The following is a 17,513-nucleotide window of genomic DNA, read 5'->3' as shown; positions in this document are numbered from 1 at the left end:
ACACACACACAAATTATTACAGGCACAACTTTTCAAAAAAACTTTTATTTGACTATAAACGGAGTCTATTCTATTGTACTGCCAAACCTCTAAATTTACAAAATATTCGCTGAAATTTCTTGCATGCAATGTTGTTAAGATCTGATTTTTCTATACACTCAAGGTACTTTACCGTGAAGGTATATCACAGAGCTGTCCAGAGGGAACCGGCTGGGTACGTTTAAACAGTTCTGAAGACTTGAATCTCGTACAGATCTCTGTTGGTCCTTCGGGACTGTTATGGGCTGTCCAGTGGGATGGTACGGCTCTTGCCAGAATTGGAATATCACAACAAAACCCCACGGGTATGTACCTTTTCTTCTTCATGAATACTTATATTTTCCCCAACTACGACCTTTTGATTGTATCAAAGCCAACAATAATTTCATTGCCTTTTTATTGTTGTTTTGACTACCTTACGAAATGTGCCTGCTCGCAAAAAGTTAAACTGGGTCCCCTTTGCTTCATTATCTCTTCGCTGTATTAAAAGTTTTCACGTGTTGTTCTAGGGGAAGGTTGGAAGGAGATCAAAGATTCAACTAATGGCTTAACTAACTCGGGGTTTCTGCAAGTTTCGGTCGGAACGAACGCCGTTTGGGCTTTAGGACGAAACCGTAAGGTATGCTAGTTTATTTATTATTGTGTCCGCCAATGAATGTTGCTATTGTGGTATTTCTACAACGCAAAAATCTTAAGTAAAATAAGAAAAGCGTAGGGAACAAACAACCAAGTTTAAAACTGTCCCGTAGTGGTATGGCAGTGGAGACCAGAGGTTAATGGGTTTGTAGGTTGTTATATTCTCTTAATTCCGTAGGCCAATTCATATAGAAGACACTTCGTTTACTTTCATTCTCGAATCCCAAAACACAACAACACTAAAATTCCATAACACCCTTATTAATATAACAAAGCATAACAAAACAATTGTTGCACAGGGCAACCAAAGCAAGGTTCAGCATATTACTCATAATAATAATAATAATGAAGGTTCACTTTATGACATCACTTCCCCTTTTTAAAAATCAGCGAATAAATCTTGATGGTATCGGATCACCATATCTCACCGGTTGACTCCTTACTCTTGTTGATTGACGGCGTGCGTTATTTCCAAGTCTGTGTTCGCGTTCTGCTTGATTTCCTTCTTTGTTCAACTCTTGTTCTATATCACTGTCGAACTCTTCATGCTGATCTACTCTAGCAGGGAATTTCTTGAAATGTGACACATTTCTTGTGATACGTCTTGTTTTGTTCTCTGCGGTAATCATCGTCCCTTTACGTTGGATAACTTTGTATGGGGCTTTATCAAATCTTGATGAGAACTTGTTCTTATACTGTTGTTTCACGAGTACCGTATCTCCTATTGCTATATCACTTTCTTTCGCGTGTCTCTTCTTGTCAATATACATCTTCTGATATTTCTGTGACTTCTCTTCATTTTCTCGAGCGATCTTGTGCTTGTTTATAATACTTTTCCGTTTCAGTATTGGGAACTTTCCACGAATTTGTCTGTTGAACAAAAGTTCGCACGGTGGAACTTTCGTAGTAGAGTGCGGTGTTGTGCGATATTGTAGAAGAAACCTTTGTAATTCTTGCTTCCACGGTTTTCCTTCCACGATCGCTGCTTGAATAACTTTGCCTAGCGGCTGGTTGAAACGTTCGACCTCTCCGTTTGCTTGTGGCCATTTTGGAGTACTTCGGTCATGTTTTATTCCCAATATGTGTAAATAACGCTTGAATTCATCTCCATTGAAAGGAGGGCCATTATCCGTCTGTATCTTGTCGGGAATTCCATGCACAGCAAAGATACGATCTAGTTTAGGTATAAGTGTTGAAGCTTTTGTAGAGGAAACAACTTCTACTTCTGGGAAACGCGAGTAACGATCAATAATGACTACCAGATAGTCACCTGTTGGCAGTGGTCCATAATAGTCTATGTGTAGTTTCTCCCATGGTTTTGTTGGTAATTCACTCAATTGCAATGGCTCTGGTCTGTTTTCTTTACCTGTTGCTTGACAAGCAAGGCAAGAATCAATCGTTGCTTTAACTAAGTCATCTATTTTTGGGAACCACACTTTCTCTCTGATCATAGCTTTTGTTTTGGACAGTCCCTGATGACTTTCATGCGCGATGTCAATTGCCTTTTGGCGTAAAGATAGAGGAATGACTATTCTTGAGCCTCTAAGAATAATATTCTGAGCACCGATCGAAAGTTCTTCTTTGATTGCTCGATATGACAAATCGACCGATTCCCACGCACCTGAGCGAATAGCGGCGCGAAGTTTCTGGAGTTCTTTGTCGCTATTGGTTTCTTTACCAATCTCATGCAGACTCATTGTCTTAGGAACTGCATTAGAAGTTACGAACTTTATGTATTCCTCAGTGAACTCTGTTTCTTTTGATGTTTTAGCAGATGGATGGCGAGATAGGTAGTCCGCAGCGTTCTCTTTGCCAGGTTTATATTTAATTGTAAACTGATATGGCTGCAAGCGTAAAACCCATCTTTCTATCCTGGCTGATGTCTTAGAGCTTGGCGATCCGTATATGATCTCTAGAGGCTTATGGTCTGTGACAAGTGTGAAAGGTTGACCATATAAAAACAAATGGAAATGTTCAATGCCCCATACTATGCTCAAAGCTTCCTTTTCCGTCTGGGAATAACGACTTTCCACATCTGTTAAGGACCTACTAGCATATGCAATTACTTGATGGTCCCTTTTTTCTTTTGAGCTTTGCGATAAGATGGCTGAAATGCCTACAGGACTGGCATCAACTGTCAGACTAGTAGATTTGTTTATATCAAAGTATCCCATAACTGGTGAAGAGGTAAGCGCTCGTTTTACCTGTTCAAACGCATTGTGATGTTCCTTTTTCCACGAAAAGATCGAGTTCTTCTTGATAAGATCTCTCAATGGAGCTGTAATTGTTGAATAATTTGGGATGTATTTGGAGCTATAATTAGCCATTCCCAACAAACTTCTCACTTCACTTGCATTTTTGGGAATTGAAGCGTTTTGCAAATCCTGAATTCTTTTTGGATCTGGGCGAGTCCCTTTTTCGGAGAATATCTGTCCAAAGAAGTCTAATGTGGGTTGCAAGAATTTGCATTTGTTCGCATTTAACGTGAATCCCTTTTCTTGTAGACGTCGCAAACATTTCTCAAGGGCGATGTCATGCTCTTCCTTGTTGACACCGAAAATAATTATGTCATCTGCTATGTTCTGCACACCCTTGATGCCCTGAAGATTTTGCTGAAGCGAGTGTTGGAAGATTTCAGCGCTAGCATTTATTCCATATGCTAATCTTTTGTAACGATATAAACCGCAATGTGTGGAAAATGTTGTGATATACCTCGATTCCTCTGCAAGAGGTAGTTGGTGATACGCTTGTGAAAGGTCCAGCTTTGTGAAGTACTTCGAACCATTAAGCTCTAGGCTTATATCATTCACTGTGGGTATAGGATATCTAACCCTGTCTATGGCTTGGTTAGCCATCCTCATGTCCACACAAATTCGCACTGAACCATCTTTCTTCGGAACAGCAACGATGGGTGAGACCCATGGTGTTGGCTGATTTTCAGGTACTGGCTCTATGATATCCTGTCTTTGAAGCTCCTTCACAGCGTCCTGTACTTTCTGACGAATGTGAAATGGGATTCTCCTTGGGGGTTGAGCCTTTGGTATAACCTCTTGATTAATGTTGAGCTGCACTTCAGTGTCTCTGAGTTTTCCTAAACCTTTGAATACATCACGATATTTATCCAGCAAAGTTGAAAGTTTCTCATCTGTTACATCAACGGGCTTAATTGCACTTAGATTCAAGCTGATAAGTCCTAACTCCTGTGCGGTAGCCATGGATAGCAGACATCCTGAATCTTTGCTGCTCACAACGTAGAATGTTGAGACACAATATTTTTGCTTTGTTTCGACAAGAGCTTCAAATTTTCCTTTGAAACAGACGGGCTGTTTTGAACTGAAGGCAAATGCCTTGACCTTGGTTGGACGTAATTCAATTCCCTCTAATTGTTGAAAGGCTGTGTTGTCCAACACGTTGATGGAGGCGCCGGTATCAATCATTATTGATATTGGCTTTCCCGCAATAGAAATTGTTGTTGTAGGACACCCTGTGGATTTCTGTTGTATTGTGTAAACGTATTCATCGTCGCTAGACTGTGTCGAATAATTCAATGGCTTGACTGAGAAACGTTGAGGTTTGTTTGGCCTACCGGATTTCGGTCTCTTGTCCTGAGCTGCACTCCGACATACAGCTGCAAAATGATTCGATTTTGCACATTTATGGCATGTTTTGCCATACGCTGGGCATTGATCCTTTGGGTGTCGTGCACCACCACAGCTTCCACATTTCGGGGGTACAGTCAATTTTTGTTTACCTGCCTTGTTTGAAGCCGTAAACCGATGAGTGTATTGTTGCATGTCTTCTTTTGACTCAATTTCCTTCGCTTGGAATTCGCTCATTTCATCCCTTCTGCCATCAAGTAACATATCTTTTAGCGAATAGTCTGGGTCACGTAACGCTTTTCTTCTAATTTTGTTAGAAATGCCTCCAACAATTATTTGTTCCTCGATTTCGAAGTCGGTATCCGTAAAGGTACAATTGACAGAAAGATGTCGGAGCCGTGTGTGAAAATGATCTAAGGTCTCCCCTTGTTCCTGGCGAGTTTGGCGAAACTTGTACACTTCATACCGACGGTTTGTTTGAGGCTCGAAATATGCAGTGAGTTTATCACGAGCCAGTTCATAATCAGCGGCAGCGCCTGTATCAGGAATCTGGCTGAAAATTTCGCGAACTCGGGAACCTGCTTGATGAAGTAAAATGGCTCGTTTGCGTCCAAGATCTCTTATACCACTGGCAAGAATATATGTGTCGAAATCACGAAGCCATTGTCGCCATCTCGTAGAAAGACTAGCACCAACTTCAATATCTGGATCAAATTCAGGAAGTGGGTGTAGATTTAGACTGAAAGCCATCCTTCATAACATATGCTATGTTATTATGGTTTTATCCTCGTCGCCAATGTTATATTCTCTTAATTCCGTAGGCCAATTCATATAGAAGACACTTCGTTTACTTTCATTCTCGAATCCCAAAACACAACAACACTAAAATTCCATAACACCCTTATTAATATAACAAAGCATAACAAAACAATTGTTGCACAGGGCAACCAAAGCAAGGTTCAGCATATTACTCATAATAATAATAATAATGAAGGTTCACTTTATGACATAGGTTACCAGAGGTTAGTGAATGCCGAGGGGCTGTGTGGTGTGACACCTCCCAGTCAAAATTTTCGAGTTAATCGGAAAGTTTGACAGTAACTGGAAAATCTAAATAGTTATTCCAATGCGCTTTTAAATTGGGGAATTATGTTAAATCGTAGAAAGAGATAAATTAATGTTTATGTTTGAGACTGTCTATAATTCAAGACAGCATTAAACGTTCTTTATGCTTGATTAAAAAGCCTAAAGAAAACACAGAGTTAACTATATGATATAATCATTGAAGAAATTCTAAGACAGAAAGTATCCTCGGAGCACCCGACTGGGTGTCTAGAGGAAATTATGAGAATAATGATTAAAAACTGTATTATAACTGCCAATTTTGAATCTGCCTAGGCCACAGAAAAGATTTACAAAGTGGTCAGTATTGGCAATTTATCAAGGAAATTTCAGCAGCACGTAACTTCTAAATTGCAAACAATGTTTCAATGAAATTTCGGATTCATTTTACTGTTATTTCGTTTTTATGCAAGAAAATCAAACTAATTTTGAGATGCTGCATGTCATGCACTTTTATTGTTTTATTTTTTCTGATCTCCCAATGCTGTTTCAAGAAAAAGTCTACCAAGCTCTTACTGCTCTAATTTCTTGCAGGTGTATTACCGTAAAGGAATTGACACTTCGAAAGCATATACCGATCATAAGTTTGCTTGTGGGAGTGGTTGGGTCGAAATGTTTGGAGAGTTCAGCTTAGTATCTGTCGGACCGAATGACCAGGTGATTAATTTTCTACGGGAATTATCAACATCACCAAATCACCAATCTCCAATCATCAATTTTTAACATCATCAACATCAGTCATCAATGATCTTCACCAATCACCTTCTTCGTAATCATCATTTTCATAATAACATCATCCTGATCATCGTCATCACTACAATCATAATCACTACAATCATAATCAGCATCGTCAATTGTCAATAATCATTATCATTATCAGTCATTATCAATTATTATCAACGAATAGGCCCCTGGACCAGTGATTGGCTAAGCGCTGATCAGATCATCTCTTTTGATCGATCTATCATTACACACAAGATAGTTCATAAGCAGTGGCCTGAGAGCCTCTGGAACAAATATAATCAAAGGATTGGAATTTCTAGTTATAGCACAAGAAACAGTAGAAATCTCGACATCCCAAAATTTAAGTTTGAGAGTACAAAAGAAAGATTCCACCTCTTCGGGCTTAAAGCTTGGAACGAAATACCCTAAGGGAGATCCCCCCGCTCTATCAGTTCAAACGTAAATTAAAAAAACATTTGAAAAGCTCAGTAAACCCGAAATAAAACACGACTCCAAGGAAGATCAGACGTCTGCTTGAATTCAACCAAAGTATTATAATAATTCTTAATTTTTTTGTTTGCATTATTAGCTTCATGCTCTATCATTACTTAAACTTGAATTTCTGATGGGATATCGTGTAAAAATATTTCAGAAAAGTTATTGTCATCACTACAATCATGATCAGCTCATCAATGATGATAATCTATTGTCATCACTACAATCATGATCAGCTTATTAATCATCATAATCTATTGTCATCACTACAATCATGATCAGGTCATCAATGATCATAATCTATTGTCATCACTACAATCATGATCAGCTCATTAATGATCATAATCTATTGCCATCACTACAATCATGATCAGCTTATCAAGGATCATAATCTATTGTCATCACTACAATCATGATCAGGTCATCAATGATCATAATCTATTGCAATCACTACAATCATGATCAGCTCATCAAGGATCATAATCTATTGTCATCACTACAATCATGATCAGCTCATTAATGATCATAATTTATTGTCATCACTACAATCATGATCAGCTCATCAATAATCATAATCTATTGTCATCACTACAATCATGACCAGCTCATCAAGGATCATAATCTATTGTCATCACTACAATCATGATCAGGTCATCAATGATCATAATCTATTGCAATCACTACAATCATGATCAGCTCATCAAGGATCATAATCTATTATCATCACTACAATCATGATCAGCTCATCAAGGATCATAATCTATTGTCATCACTACAATCATGACCAGCTCATCAAGGATCATAATCTATTGTCATCACTACAATCATGATCAGCTCATTAATGATCATAATTTATTGTCATCACTACAATCATGATCAGCTCATCAATAATCATAATCTATTGTCATCACTACAATCATGACCAGCTCATCAAGGATCATAATCTATTGTCATCACTACAATCATGATCAGCTCATCAATGATCATAATCTATTGTCATCACTACAATCATGACCAGCTCATCAAGGATCATAATCTATTGTCATCACTACAATCATGATCAGCTCATCAAGGATCATAATCTATTGTCATCACTACAATCATGATCAGCTCATCGATGATCATAATCTATTGTCATCACTACAATCATGATCAGCTCATCAAGGATCATAATCTTTTGCCATCACTACAATCATGATCAGCTCATCAATGATCATAATCTATTGTCATCACTACAATCATGATCAGCTCATCAATGATCATAATCTATTGTCATCACTACAATCATGATCAGCTCATCGATGATCATAATCTATTGTCATCACTACAATCATGATCAGCTCATCAATGATCATAATCTATTGTCATCACTACAATCAAGATCAGCTCATCAATGATGATAATCTATTGTCATCACTACAATCATGATCAGCTCATCAATGATCATAATCTATTGTCATCACTACAATCAAGATCAGCTCATTAATGATCATAATCTATTGCCATCACTACAATCATGATCAGCTCATCAAGGATCATAATCTATTGCAATCACTACAATCATGATCAGCTCATCAAGGATCATAATCTATTGCAATCACTACAATCATGATCAGCTCATCAAGGATCATAATCTATTGTCATCACTACGATCATGATCAGCTCATCAAGGATCATAATCTATTGTCATCACTACAATCATGATCAGCTCATCGATGATCATAATCTATTGTCATCACTACAATCATGATCAGCTCATCAATAATCATAATCTATTGTCATCACTACAATCATGATCAGCTCATGAATGATCATAATCTATTGTCATCACTACAATCATGATCAGCTCATCAATAATCATAATCTATTGTCATCACTACAATCATGATCAGCTCATCAAGGATCATAATCTATTGTCATCACTACAATCATGATCAGCTCATCAAGGATCATAATCTATTGTCATCACTACAATCATGATCAGCTCATCAATAATCATAATCTATTGTCATCACTACAATCATGATCAGCTCATCAATGATCATAATCTATTGTCATCACTACAATCATGATCAGCTCATCAATGATCATAATCTATTGCAATCACTACAATCATGATCAGCTCATGAATGATCATAATCTATTGTCATCACTACAATCATGATCAGCTCATCAATAATCATAATCTATTGTCATCACTACAATCATGATCAGCTCATCAATGATCATAATCTATTGCAATCACTACAATCATGATCAGCTCATCAATTATCATAATCTATTGTCATCACTACAATCATGATCAGCTCATCAATAATCATAATCTATTGTCATCACTACAATCATGATCAGCTCATCAATAATCATAATCTATTGTCATCACTACAATCATGATCAGCTCATCAATAATCATAATCTATTGTCATCACTACAATCATGATCAGCTCATCAATAATCATAATCTATTGTCATCACTACAATCATGATCAGCTCATCAATAATCATAATCTATTGTCATCACTACAATCATGATCAGCTCATCAATGATCATAATCTATTGTCATCACTACAATCATGATCAGCTCATCAATGATCATAATCTATTGCAATCACTACAATCATGATCAGCTCATCAATTATCATAATCTATTGTCATCACTACAATCATGATCAGCTCATCAATAATCATAATCTATTGTCATCACTACAATCATGATCAGCTCATCAATAATCATAATCTATTGTCATCACTACAATCATGATCAGCTCATCAATTATCATAATCTATTGTCATCACTACAATCATGATCAGCTCATCAATAATCATAATCTATTGTCATCACTACAATCATGACCAGCTCATCAAGGATCATAATCTATTGTCATCACTACAATCATGATCAGCTCATCAATGATCATAATTTATTGTCATCACTACAATCATGATCAGCTCATCAAGGATCATAATCTATTGTCATCACTACAATCATGATCAGCTCATCAATAATCATAATCTATTGTCATCACTACAATCATGATCAGCTCATCAATAATCATAATCTATTGTCATCACTACAATCATGATCAGCTCATCAATAATCATAATCTATTGTCATCACTACAATCATGATCAGCTCATCAATAATCATAATCTATTGTCATCACTACAATCATGATCAGCTCATCAATAATCATAATCTATTGTCATCACTACAATCATGATCAGCTCATCAATAATCATAATCTATTGTCATCACTACAATCATGATCAGCTCATCAAGGATCATAATCTATTGCAATCACTACAATCATGATCAGCTCATCAAGGATCATAATCTATTGCAATCACTACAATCATGATCAGCTCATCAAGGATCATAATCTATTGTCATCACTACAATCATGATCAGCTCATCGATGACCATAATCTATTGTCATCACTACTATCATGATCAGCTCATCAATAATCATAATCTATTGTCATCACTACAATCATGATCAGCTCATCAATGATCATAATCATTATCGATGTTAATATTATTATCAGCATCGTTCTCTATAGTTGCTCCAGTATTCACCATTATCAGAACAAACATGTTATTTATTTCTGTTCTCTTTAGGTAAGATTGATCTTACATAATCTTACATCACCTTATAAAGTGTATCTGACTTTAGCGTCACATGGACTCGAATTTCGTATTTTCAAGGTCTGGACAATCGACAAAGGGGGCAGTGTTGTTATCCGGACAGATGTCACTCCACTTGAACCTGCCGGGAAAAAATGGAAACTGCTTATGTCAGCTCCCGGTTTATCAGATGCTCCTGTTGGCATTCGAAGTGATGGTAAGTAATTTAGTAGAAACAAGTTATTGTATTTATGTTAGGGGGGCCTTGCTGTGTAGTCTGCTTTGGATATTGTATGATCGTCGACTGCCTAATAACAAGTGCTCAACATTTTGTGCCCCCCGCCCCCCCCACTCTGGAGAAATATAATTGCGGTTACTGCACTTATCCAAATGTATGTTAATATCCTAGTTGAATAAAATAGATTTACCTCTCAATGAGTCTTCGAAAGTCATTTTATTTATACTTCTTTGCTGCCAGCTCAAATTTCTTCAATATTTCAAACTTTCTTACCATGAAACATCAAACTTTTTGCCGGCTATTCTGTAAAATATTCATTAAAGTTGGATACATTTTTTATAATATGCTTACACCTCAAACGGTCCCCTAATAATTGCAATCATTTGTGTTGGTCCGTGAATGCATGCTTCAGTTTTCTGTGATCTCCTTAAAGAGATATGTGTTAGCCTGTTGAAGTAGTCTCATTTAATTTGTGTCTCATCTTTTGTGATATGTTTGATCCACATTCAGGCTGTTTCTATTTGCTTTCTAGGTCTTAGCCATTGGATCTGGATCAGCAGCGGTGGCTGCAATGTTGATGCAACATTTTTCAAAAAGATAGAGGGAAACTTGCATTCCGCAAGGAGCAGCTGCGCCAGTCTAGGCTCGGTGAAAACGCGAATATCGAAAGAGCCATGGAGGCTGAAAGTACTGGATCTTCTCAAGCGAAGAAACGAGGACGTTATGTCCAGATACCGTACATTCGATGGCACGAGGAGCGATGAAGTGAGTATTTGTCTCTTGATAGTAGTTTATTTATAGACTTTTTTATAGAGATTGAGCCATGAAGATTACTGTAATATTGCTTGATGCTCTGCGCTCTTTGGTGTTTAGAACAAGACGTTCCAGGTTTCTAGCGATTCTATTTAGCGGTTCTAAATAGCAAATCATAACCGTCCTGTTCTGTACTAACAGCATAAACAACCGTCCTGTCATCGAATTCACAGGCGTACAAGGTAGGGGCTGTTGGGGGCAGAGCTCAGAAAAACCTCAACCTTCCATCGAGATTTTGAATAGATGCGCCTTAGAATTGGAATAAAAGTAAAATCATCTATAGCTTGGTCTTTAAGGTTTGTCAAGAATTAAGAAAAGCTCAAACACAGCAGTAATTCCTCTCACCTCATATACTTTTGAGACCGTAATGTTTTCTGGACTCTGCTTGGGGTTGTTGCACTCCTTTTGATTTTTATAATTGAGTACGCACAAACGTTTGTTTGTCAGACAACTCGAATGTTGGCCGTTCGAGTTGGTAAAATATGGGTTGAAATAGGGTCATCGATGTTATCGATAATTTCTCCTTTTAATGATACCCCAGCCGCAAGTTAGGGGAAAGGCCTACAATTGATTGGATTTTATGCATTGGAGTTTTTTGACAGAAAATATGAAACAAAAAACGATTAGGCTGCGAGTGAATGCAACCTGCCTGAAAGGTAATGACAACGTTTGTTGCAAGTGCAAAAGGATACTTAAGTTTGGATATTCGTTTGGGGTTTCTTTATAATTTGTATTTATTGCTACTGAACATTCATTCCATTGCTTGGATTTTGTATTTGTGGGGTATTCGATGTTCAATAGATGTCCGTACCTTCTAGAATGGTTCAATCTCCGTTTTCTAGAACCAGGCAGAGAAGAAATAACGGTAAACTATGCTTTGCCCGAAAAAGAATTGCCCTTATATATGGCAGTAAAACCACCCCTAGAGAGGTTTTTCAAGCTAGGGGTGGCGGAACATGGGTGGGCACCAAAGATACATACCCCGAAAATATGCCCCCTTTTTTAGAAATGCTCCCTTTGTTCCATTTTATCTGTGTCGTAGTGCCCCATCGTGCCTATCCCCTCCAACCTTAAAATACTCCTAACGGTCCAGGTTATATGTATAAGCACCATTTTATATTTGCAGAGCAAATTGTGCGTTGCTTATTTAAGACATGTTGACTTTAGGATATGTAGAAAAAATTATTTGTAATCTATGTTGTTGAATTTCTCCAGCATGGGCGCTTCAACAGCATTCATATCAAAGTCGTGTTGAATATGGCTCTGCTTTAATGCTGATTGTTTTTTTCCAGAGCTATTCCCAGTGGAGCAAAACTGCAAGCTGCTTCCTGCTTACTGACAGAGTTTTGAACATGTGGTGCGAATGCCACATCAAAATTTTTACAGATGAAGAAAGCAATGTATCAGTTCTTATTTACTATTCAAACGGGGAACACTTCAAAGAAACCCGAATCCCACTGAACGAAGTATCTGCTGTTAATCTAACAAAGATCCCTTCTCATCCAAACACTTTCGTTATCAACACGTTAGAGCGAACATATCGTCGAACGCCTTTGATCATATCAATGGAAAGCGAAAAGGAAGTTAATGAATGGATTGTGTTGATAACAGTCGAAGCGGCGAAAGTTCGTCTGATCCAGACTTCAAGAAAACCAACTAAACATTCGGTTTGGGCCACCAGTGTTTGTGGTGATGTCTTCTACTGCCCGCAAACGACGCTAGAGGGTGTTGCGTTGGATAGAATGTTCTGGCTGCAGGTTGGTGGCCACATGAAGTCGGTGACTGCAGGGGTTGATGGAATCGTTTGGGCAATAGGATACGATGGAAAGGCGTATGCGTATTCTGGGGGCGAGGGAGGAGGTATTCTGCAAGGATCAGATTTCTCTGATGAGAACATGTACGAACAGGAAGACACGGAAGATGTTTTTATTTATGAGAATCAGCGATGGAATCCGATTCAAGGATTTTCAGATACGTAAGGCTTCAGAACACACGCTTTTGTAATTACCTGTCTATTCTATTTCAATGTCTTAGATAGAACTGAACAGACACATTTCTAGTCATACATTCCCCTGTGTGGCTTAGATAAATCTGCCTTTTGGGCTGTGATTTATCATAACTGACAAACCGATTCTTTGCTTGTCCCTTTATTCAAGCTTGTTTTCTTGCCTTATCTGTATAAAAACTTACTTGATATAAGCCAAGTATTTGATTATTTTTCAGAATCGGATATGGTAATACATAACTCAATCAAATTGGCGTCTTTGTTTTACAGAATGACACATATCGTGATGTACTCGCTTGTTTCTTAGGCTTTTACCAAGCGATCGTTGGGCCTGGAGTGATGAAAGTGGCATGTATCATTGTCCTAAAGATGGGTACCGATTGCCATCGTCGCAATGGAAATGGGAAGGTGGTTGGAGCTTTGTTTATGCTAAAGGAGAAACTGACGAACAAGGATGGCAGTATGCAATGGATTTCCCAAGGTGAGATCAATTACTGATACTAGATAATGAAATAAACGTTTCTTCGCCTGTTCAATCAAATATTTTTTAAATGCATAGCGAATTTCATAATTGAAAACTAATTTTTGTTGCTTATCTCTAAAAGACCAACCTTTCATTTTATTATTGAAATATTACCCAGTGACCAGAGGTTGAAATGCCTAACATATATACCGATAAATGACGCCGGTAGAAATTAGAATGGTGTCTAAGGTCATCATTGTTTTTCAAAAATTAAGAGCCTGAAAGAAAGAGAAAGGAAAAGGAGAAGAGAAACTATTTCTTGTTTTTAAGAATGTTATGAGTTTTGGTAAAGGTGAAGGTGGACCGGGTCTTTTATCCAAAAACATTATCTTTCAAAATTGTCGTTTTTCATGGTCCTTTTCTTCTCATATTCAGGAGATACCATTCCTATAAAGGGGTCAAAGACTACGTGAGAAGACGGAAATGGCAAAGGTAAGATCTAAACCTTCTGTACACTTACAAGAATCGATGTATTGCATTAATTTTGTCTGGAATGTTTGGGACTCGCTCAGTTTCAATGTTGTATCTGACCAGTGGGCTAGCCCTTTGCTTCTTTCATAGCAAGAAACAAATGCCCAATTAGGAACAGTGTATTTTTTTGAAGTGGCGAATTATTCGCCTCACCTCATTGGCTACCCGGGTTTAGGAACATATATAGCAAGACTGTATTGCAGCCTTCAGATACCTTCTTTATTTCCTAATCTAGCATTCATGTGATCTCCCTTATGCTAGGTTGTTCAAGCCGAGTAGAGGGAGTGAACATTGTAATGACAAGGAACGATACATTGTTTTGAAACAAATTCAACACCACGATTGGTTGTTCTTTGAAGTTTCCTCCACGCCCATTTAGCACACTATGATGTTAGTAAGTTCTCCATTACTTTTGTGAACATTCTTTGCTCTCATTTACAAAAAAACTCTGTCTTTTTTATGCATCAGGAAGTGCAAGCTAAAAACCACTGGGCCATGGATACTGGTTGAATCAGATATTCGTTTAGTGGATGTTGCTATTCAGACTGATCCTGGCGATACAGTGGCATACTGCGTTGGTGTTTGGGCCGTCAGTACCAACGGAGATGTGTATTATAGAGACTCTGTCTTTGCAACTCAGCCAACGGTAAAAATTCATCTATCCCAAACGAGTAGATTCTCTGTCGCTCTTTAACCAGATCTTTGTATTTTTAACACTTTGTATTTTGTATTGTCTTTTCTTTGTATTCTATTGTATTGTATTGTATTGTGTTGTATTTATTGTATTGTATTGTATTGTTTTGTATTGTATTGTATTGTATTGTATTGTATTGTATTGTATTGTATTGTATTGTATTGTATTGTATTGTATTGTATTGTATTGTATTTGTAGTTTTGTTTACTACCTACAATCCTTGCCAAAAAAAACTAGAACGCCTTCCCATTGCAGCATGCAAATATACAAAGGAAGTCTAAAACTACCTTACCAAAATATCACTGCCGCTTCAAAAATTTCGACCCCCTCCCCCCGTACAATGTTGATTTATTTTCTCGATACTTTCATACAGCTTTCAGTGAAAAAATCTTTACCTTCAGGATCAAAATAGTCCAATTGAACAACATTGTAATGGGGGGTAGGGGGGGATTTTTCAAAAAAAGCTTCAGCTTTGCGCATGTGTTCGAACAATTTTGGCAAGGATTGTAGCATCCGAAGGTAGTTTTCAGGACACTGAGAAGCTTATGCTTATTGAGCAGTGTCCTGGTCCTACCTATCGATGTGACCACACCTCGTGATTCCTACGCCTGGAATTAAAGAGGGATTGCAACTCTCCTAACTCTGGATGAAAGTTTGGTCATGCCAGGGACTCGAGACAGAGACCCTTGGATCTGTAGTCAGTCTCTCTAGCCACTGAGCTATCCTCACACTAAAATATTGTGTGTTTTAATATTGTATCATTAAGGGTATATTCAGATCACTTACTCAAGACGTTGTCGTGTAGTATTTGAGACGTTACATCTCATTTTATTTGCATGCTTTAAAACAGCCACAACTCCAATGGCTTGTTTGCTTTCTATCCTGCTTAATGTGCCTGTTTCTCAAAAATGATAATAAAAAAATCTGTTTACCGATGTTTAAAATTTTCTACCAAGCTAAGCGTATCCGGCACCCAGTGATTAAGAGAGTGACGATGATTATTCTCTTTACTAAAACATATTTTCTCATAAACTTGTTGAGATTATTTGTATTCTTTTTACATACAAAATACACAGTTAGACCATAGAACATCTTGTTATTAATCTTTTTACTAATCTATCCTGTTTGTATATTATTATTTCATACTTACTGTACTTCAAATGCTTTAAAGTTCCACTGCTATATGCGAAGATAATTTTGACATTTGCTTCAGGGCCACTCCTGGAGGCGAATCCCGACCAACGTAAAATTCGTCAGTATATCTGTTGGATCAAACAAGAAAGTGTGGGGAATAGCTGAAGATGGAGTTACCTATCTGAGAGGCGGGTTTGGAAAGGACGCTCAAGTAGGTATGTGCTATATGGAACGCAATATTTTCTTTTTGGGAGTAAAATAGTCCTGTATTGAGTTTTAAGGTGGGTCTTTTCCTGTTAAATAGCTATTCATTAATGTTTTTATATATTCACCCACTATAAAAGTAGAAGCTCTTTTTCGACTAACAGCCCAGACTTTCTAATGAATGTATACAGTAAGCTCCCGTTAACTTAAACCCCCGATAACTCAAACATTCGCTAAGTCGAAACTGATATTGCATTTCACTTCCCCAATAAGATGTTATACAAAAGCCCCCGATAACTCAAAAATTCGCTATTTCGAACCATTTCATTGGTTCCTTGTAGGTTCTAGTTATCGGAGTCGAGAAGAGAAGTTTACTGTAGATGAAAAATCATTGAAACAACTTAATCATTTTTTAGCTTTGACCTAGATATGACTTAATTAGATATGGGTGATATGCATTATACACAAATCAATAGATTAGTAAAAACTGATATCAAGTTTGGTTCTTCTAAATGTGTTAAACGATATTGAATTTAAAGCTCAGCACCTAATGCTTTTTAATCAAAGTTTAGATGATTATAGAAAGTTTTCAATATACATGACTGAAAAAAGTGAGATTTTAGCAACTAATTATTTAATACAATAAAGACATAGCACTGTTGATAGGCAAAGACAATACGGTAATGCTTTTAAATAAGACTTTGAAAACTATTACCCACTCCATTATAATAACCAATTATTTCTCCATAAACTGTTTTATTTCACAATTTGTCTCCAACATAATCCAAAATATTCCCCAAACATTCAAATGGCTTAAAAAGGGGGTTCAAGCCACCCTTAGTAGGTCATATACCTATTCATATCAAATAGATATTTAATAAAATGGATGTATAATTGTTGATAATGTTTAAAATTAGTTTGAAGGGTGTAAAGCGTTGTGGAAAATTTGGTCTGTAAATGGTCAATGGCGGCTGTAGGGTCTGACGGTAAACTAAAAGATACGAAATCGATATACTTATTCACAGGGGCGGCTGGGAGTAATTTTTTTTTGGTATTACTTTTTCAAACGTATGGAAAATGCACGAAAAAGGAAAATTAAAAATTTCTTTATGAAGGAATTTTGAACCTCCTCAGCTGGAGGGATATAGGAGTTTTGCAACACCCCCCCCCCCCCCAATTTGGCCCAGCCAT

The 17,513-nt window shown here is 37.3% G+C and overlaps 1 protein-coding gene across 2 annotated transcripts in view; it reads left to right on the top strand.

Moving 5' to 3' along the window:
* The window catches only part of LOC135692008 (tectonin beta-propeller repeat-containing protein 1), a 34,093-nt gene that overhangs the window by 5,523 nt on the left and 11,057 nt on the right, over nt 1-17,513 (top strand). For both annotated transcript variants that reach the window (XM_089112172.1, XM_089112173.1), the window contains exons 5-14: nt 164-344; nt 549-658; nt 5,931-6,053; nt 10,322-10,457; nt 11,011-11,243; nt 12,584-13,266; nt 13,604-13,777; nt 14,195-14,251; nt 14,759-14,936; nt 16,198-16,333. In XM_089112172.1, the coding sequence (XP_088968298.1) occupies nt 164-344; nt 549-658; nt 5,931-6,053; nt 10,322-10,457; nt 11,011-11,243; nt 12,584-13,266; nt 13,604-13,777; nt 14,195-14,251; nt 14,759-14,936; nt 16,198-16,333 (2,011 nt within the window). The remainder of the gene's footprint in view (nt 1-163; nt 345-548; nt 659-5,930; nt 6,054-10,321; nt 10,458-11,010; nt 11,244-12,583; nt 13,267-13,603; nt 13,778-14,194; nt 14,252-14,758; nt 14,937-16,197; nt 16,334-17,513) is intronic.

Source organism: Rhopilema esculentum, chromosome 13 (assembly GCF_057945365.1).
Source record: "Rhopilema esculentum isolate cy_ngs chromosome 13, ASM5794536v1, whole genome shotgun sequence".
In the NCBI taxonomy this organism is placed as follows: Eukaryota; Metazoa; Cnidaria; class Scyphozoa; order Rhizostomeae; family Rhizostomatidae; genus Rhopilema; species Rhopilema esculentum.
The sequence above is the reverse complement of the archived record's forward strand: the minus strand, read 5'-3'. Positions and strand labels throughout refer to the sequence as shown.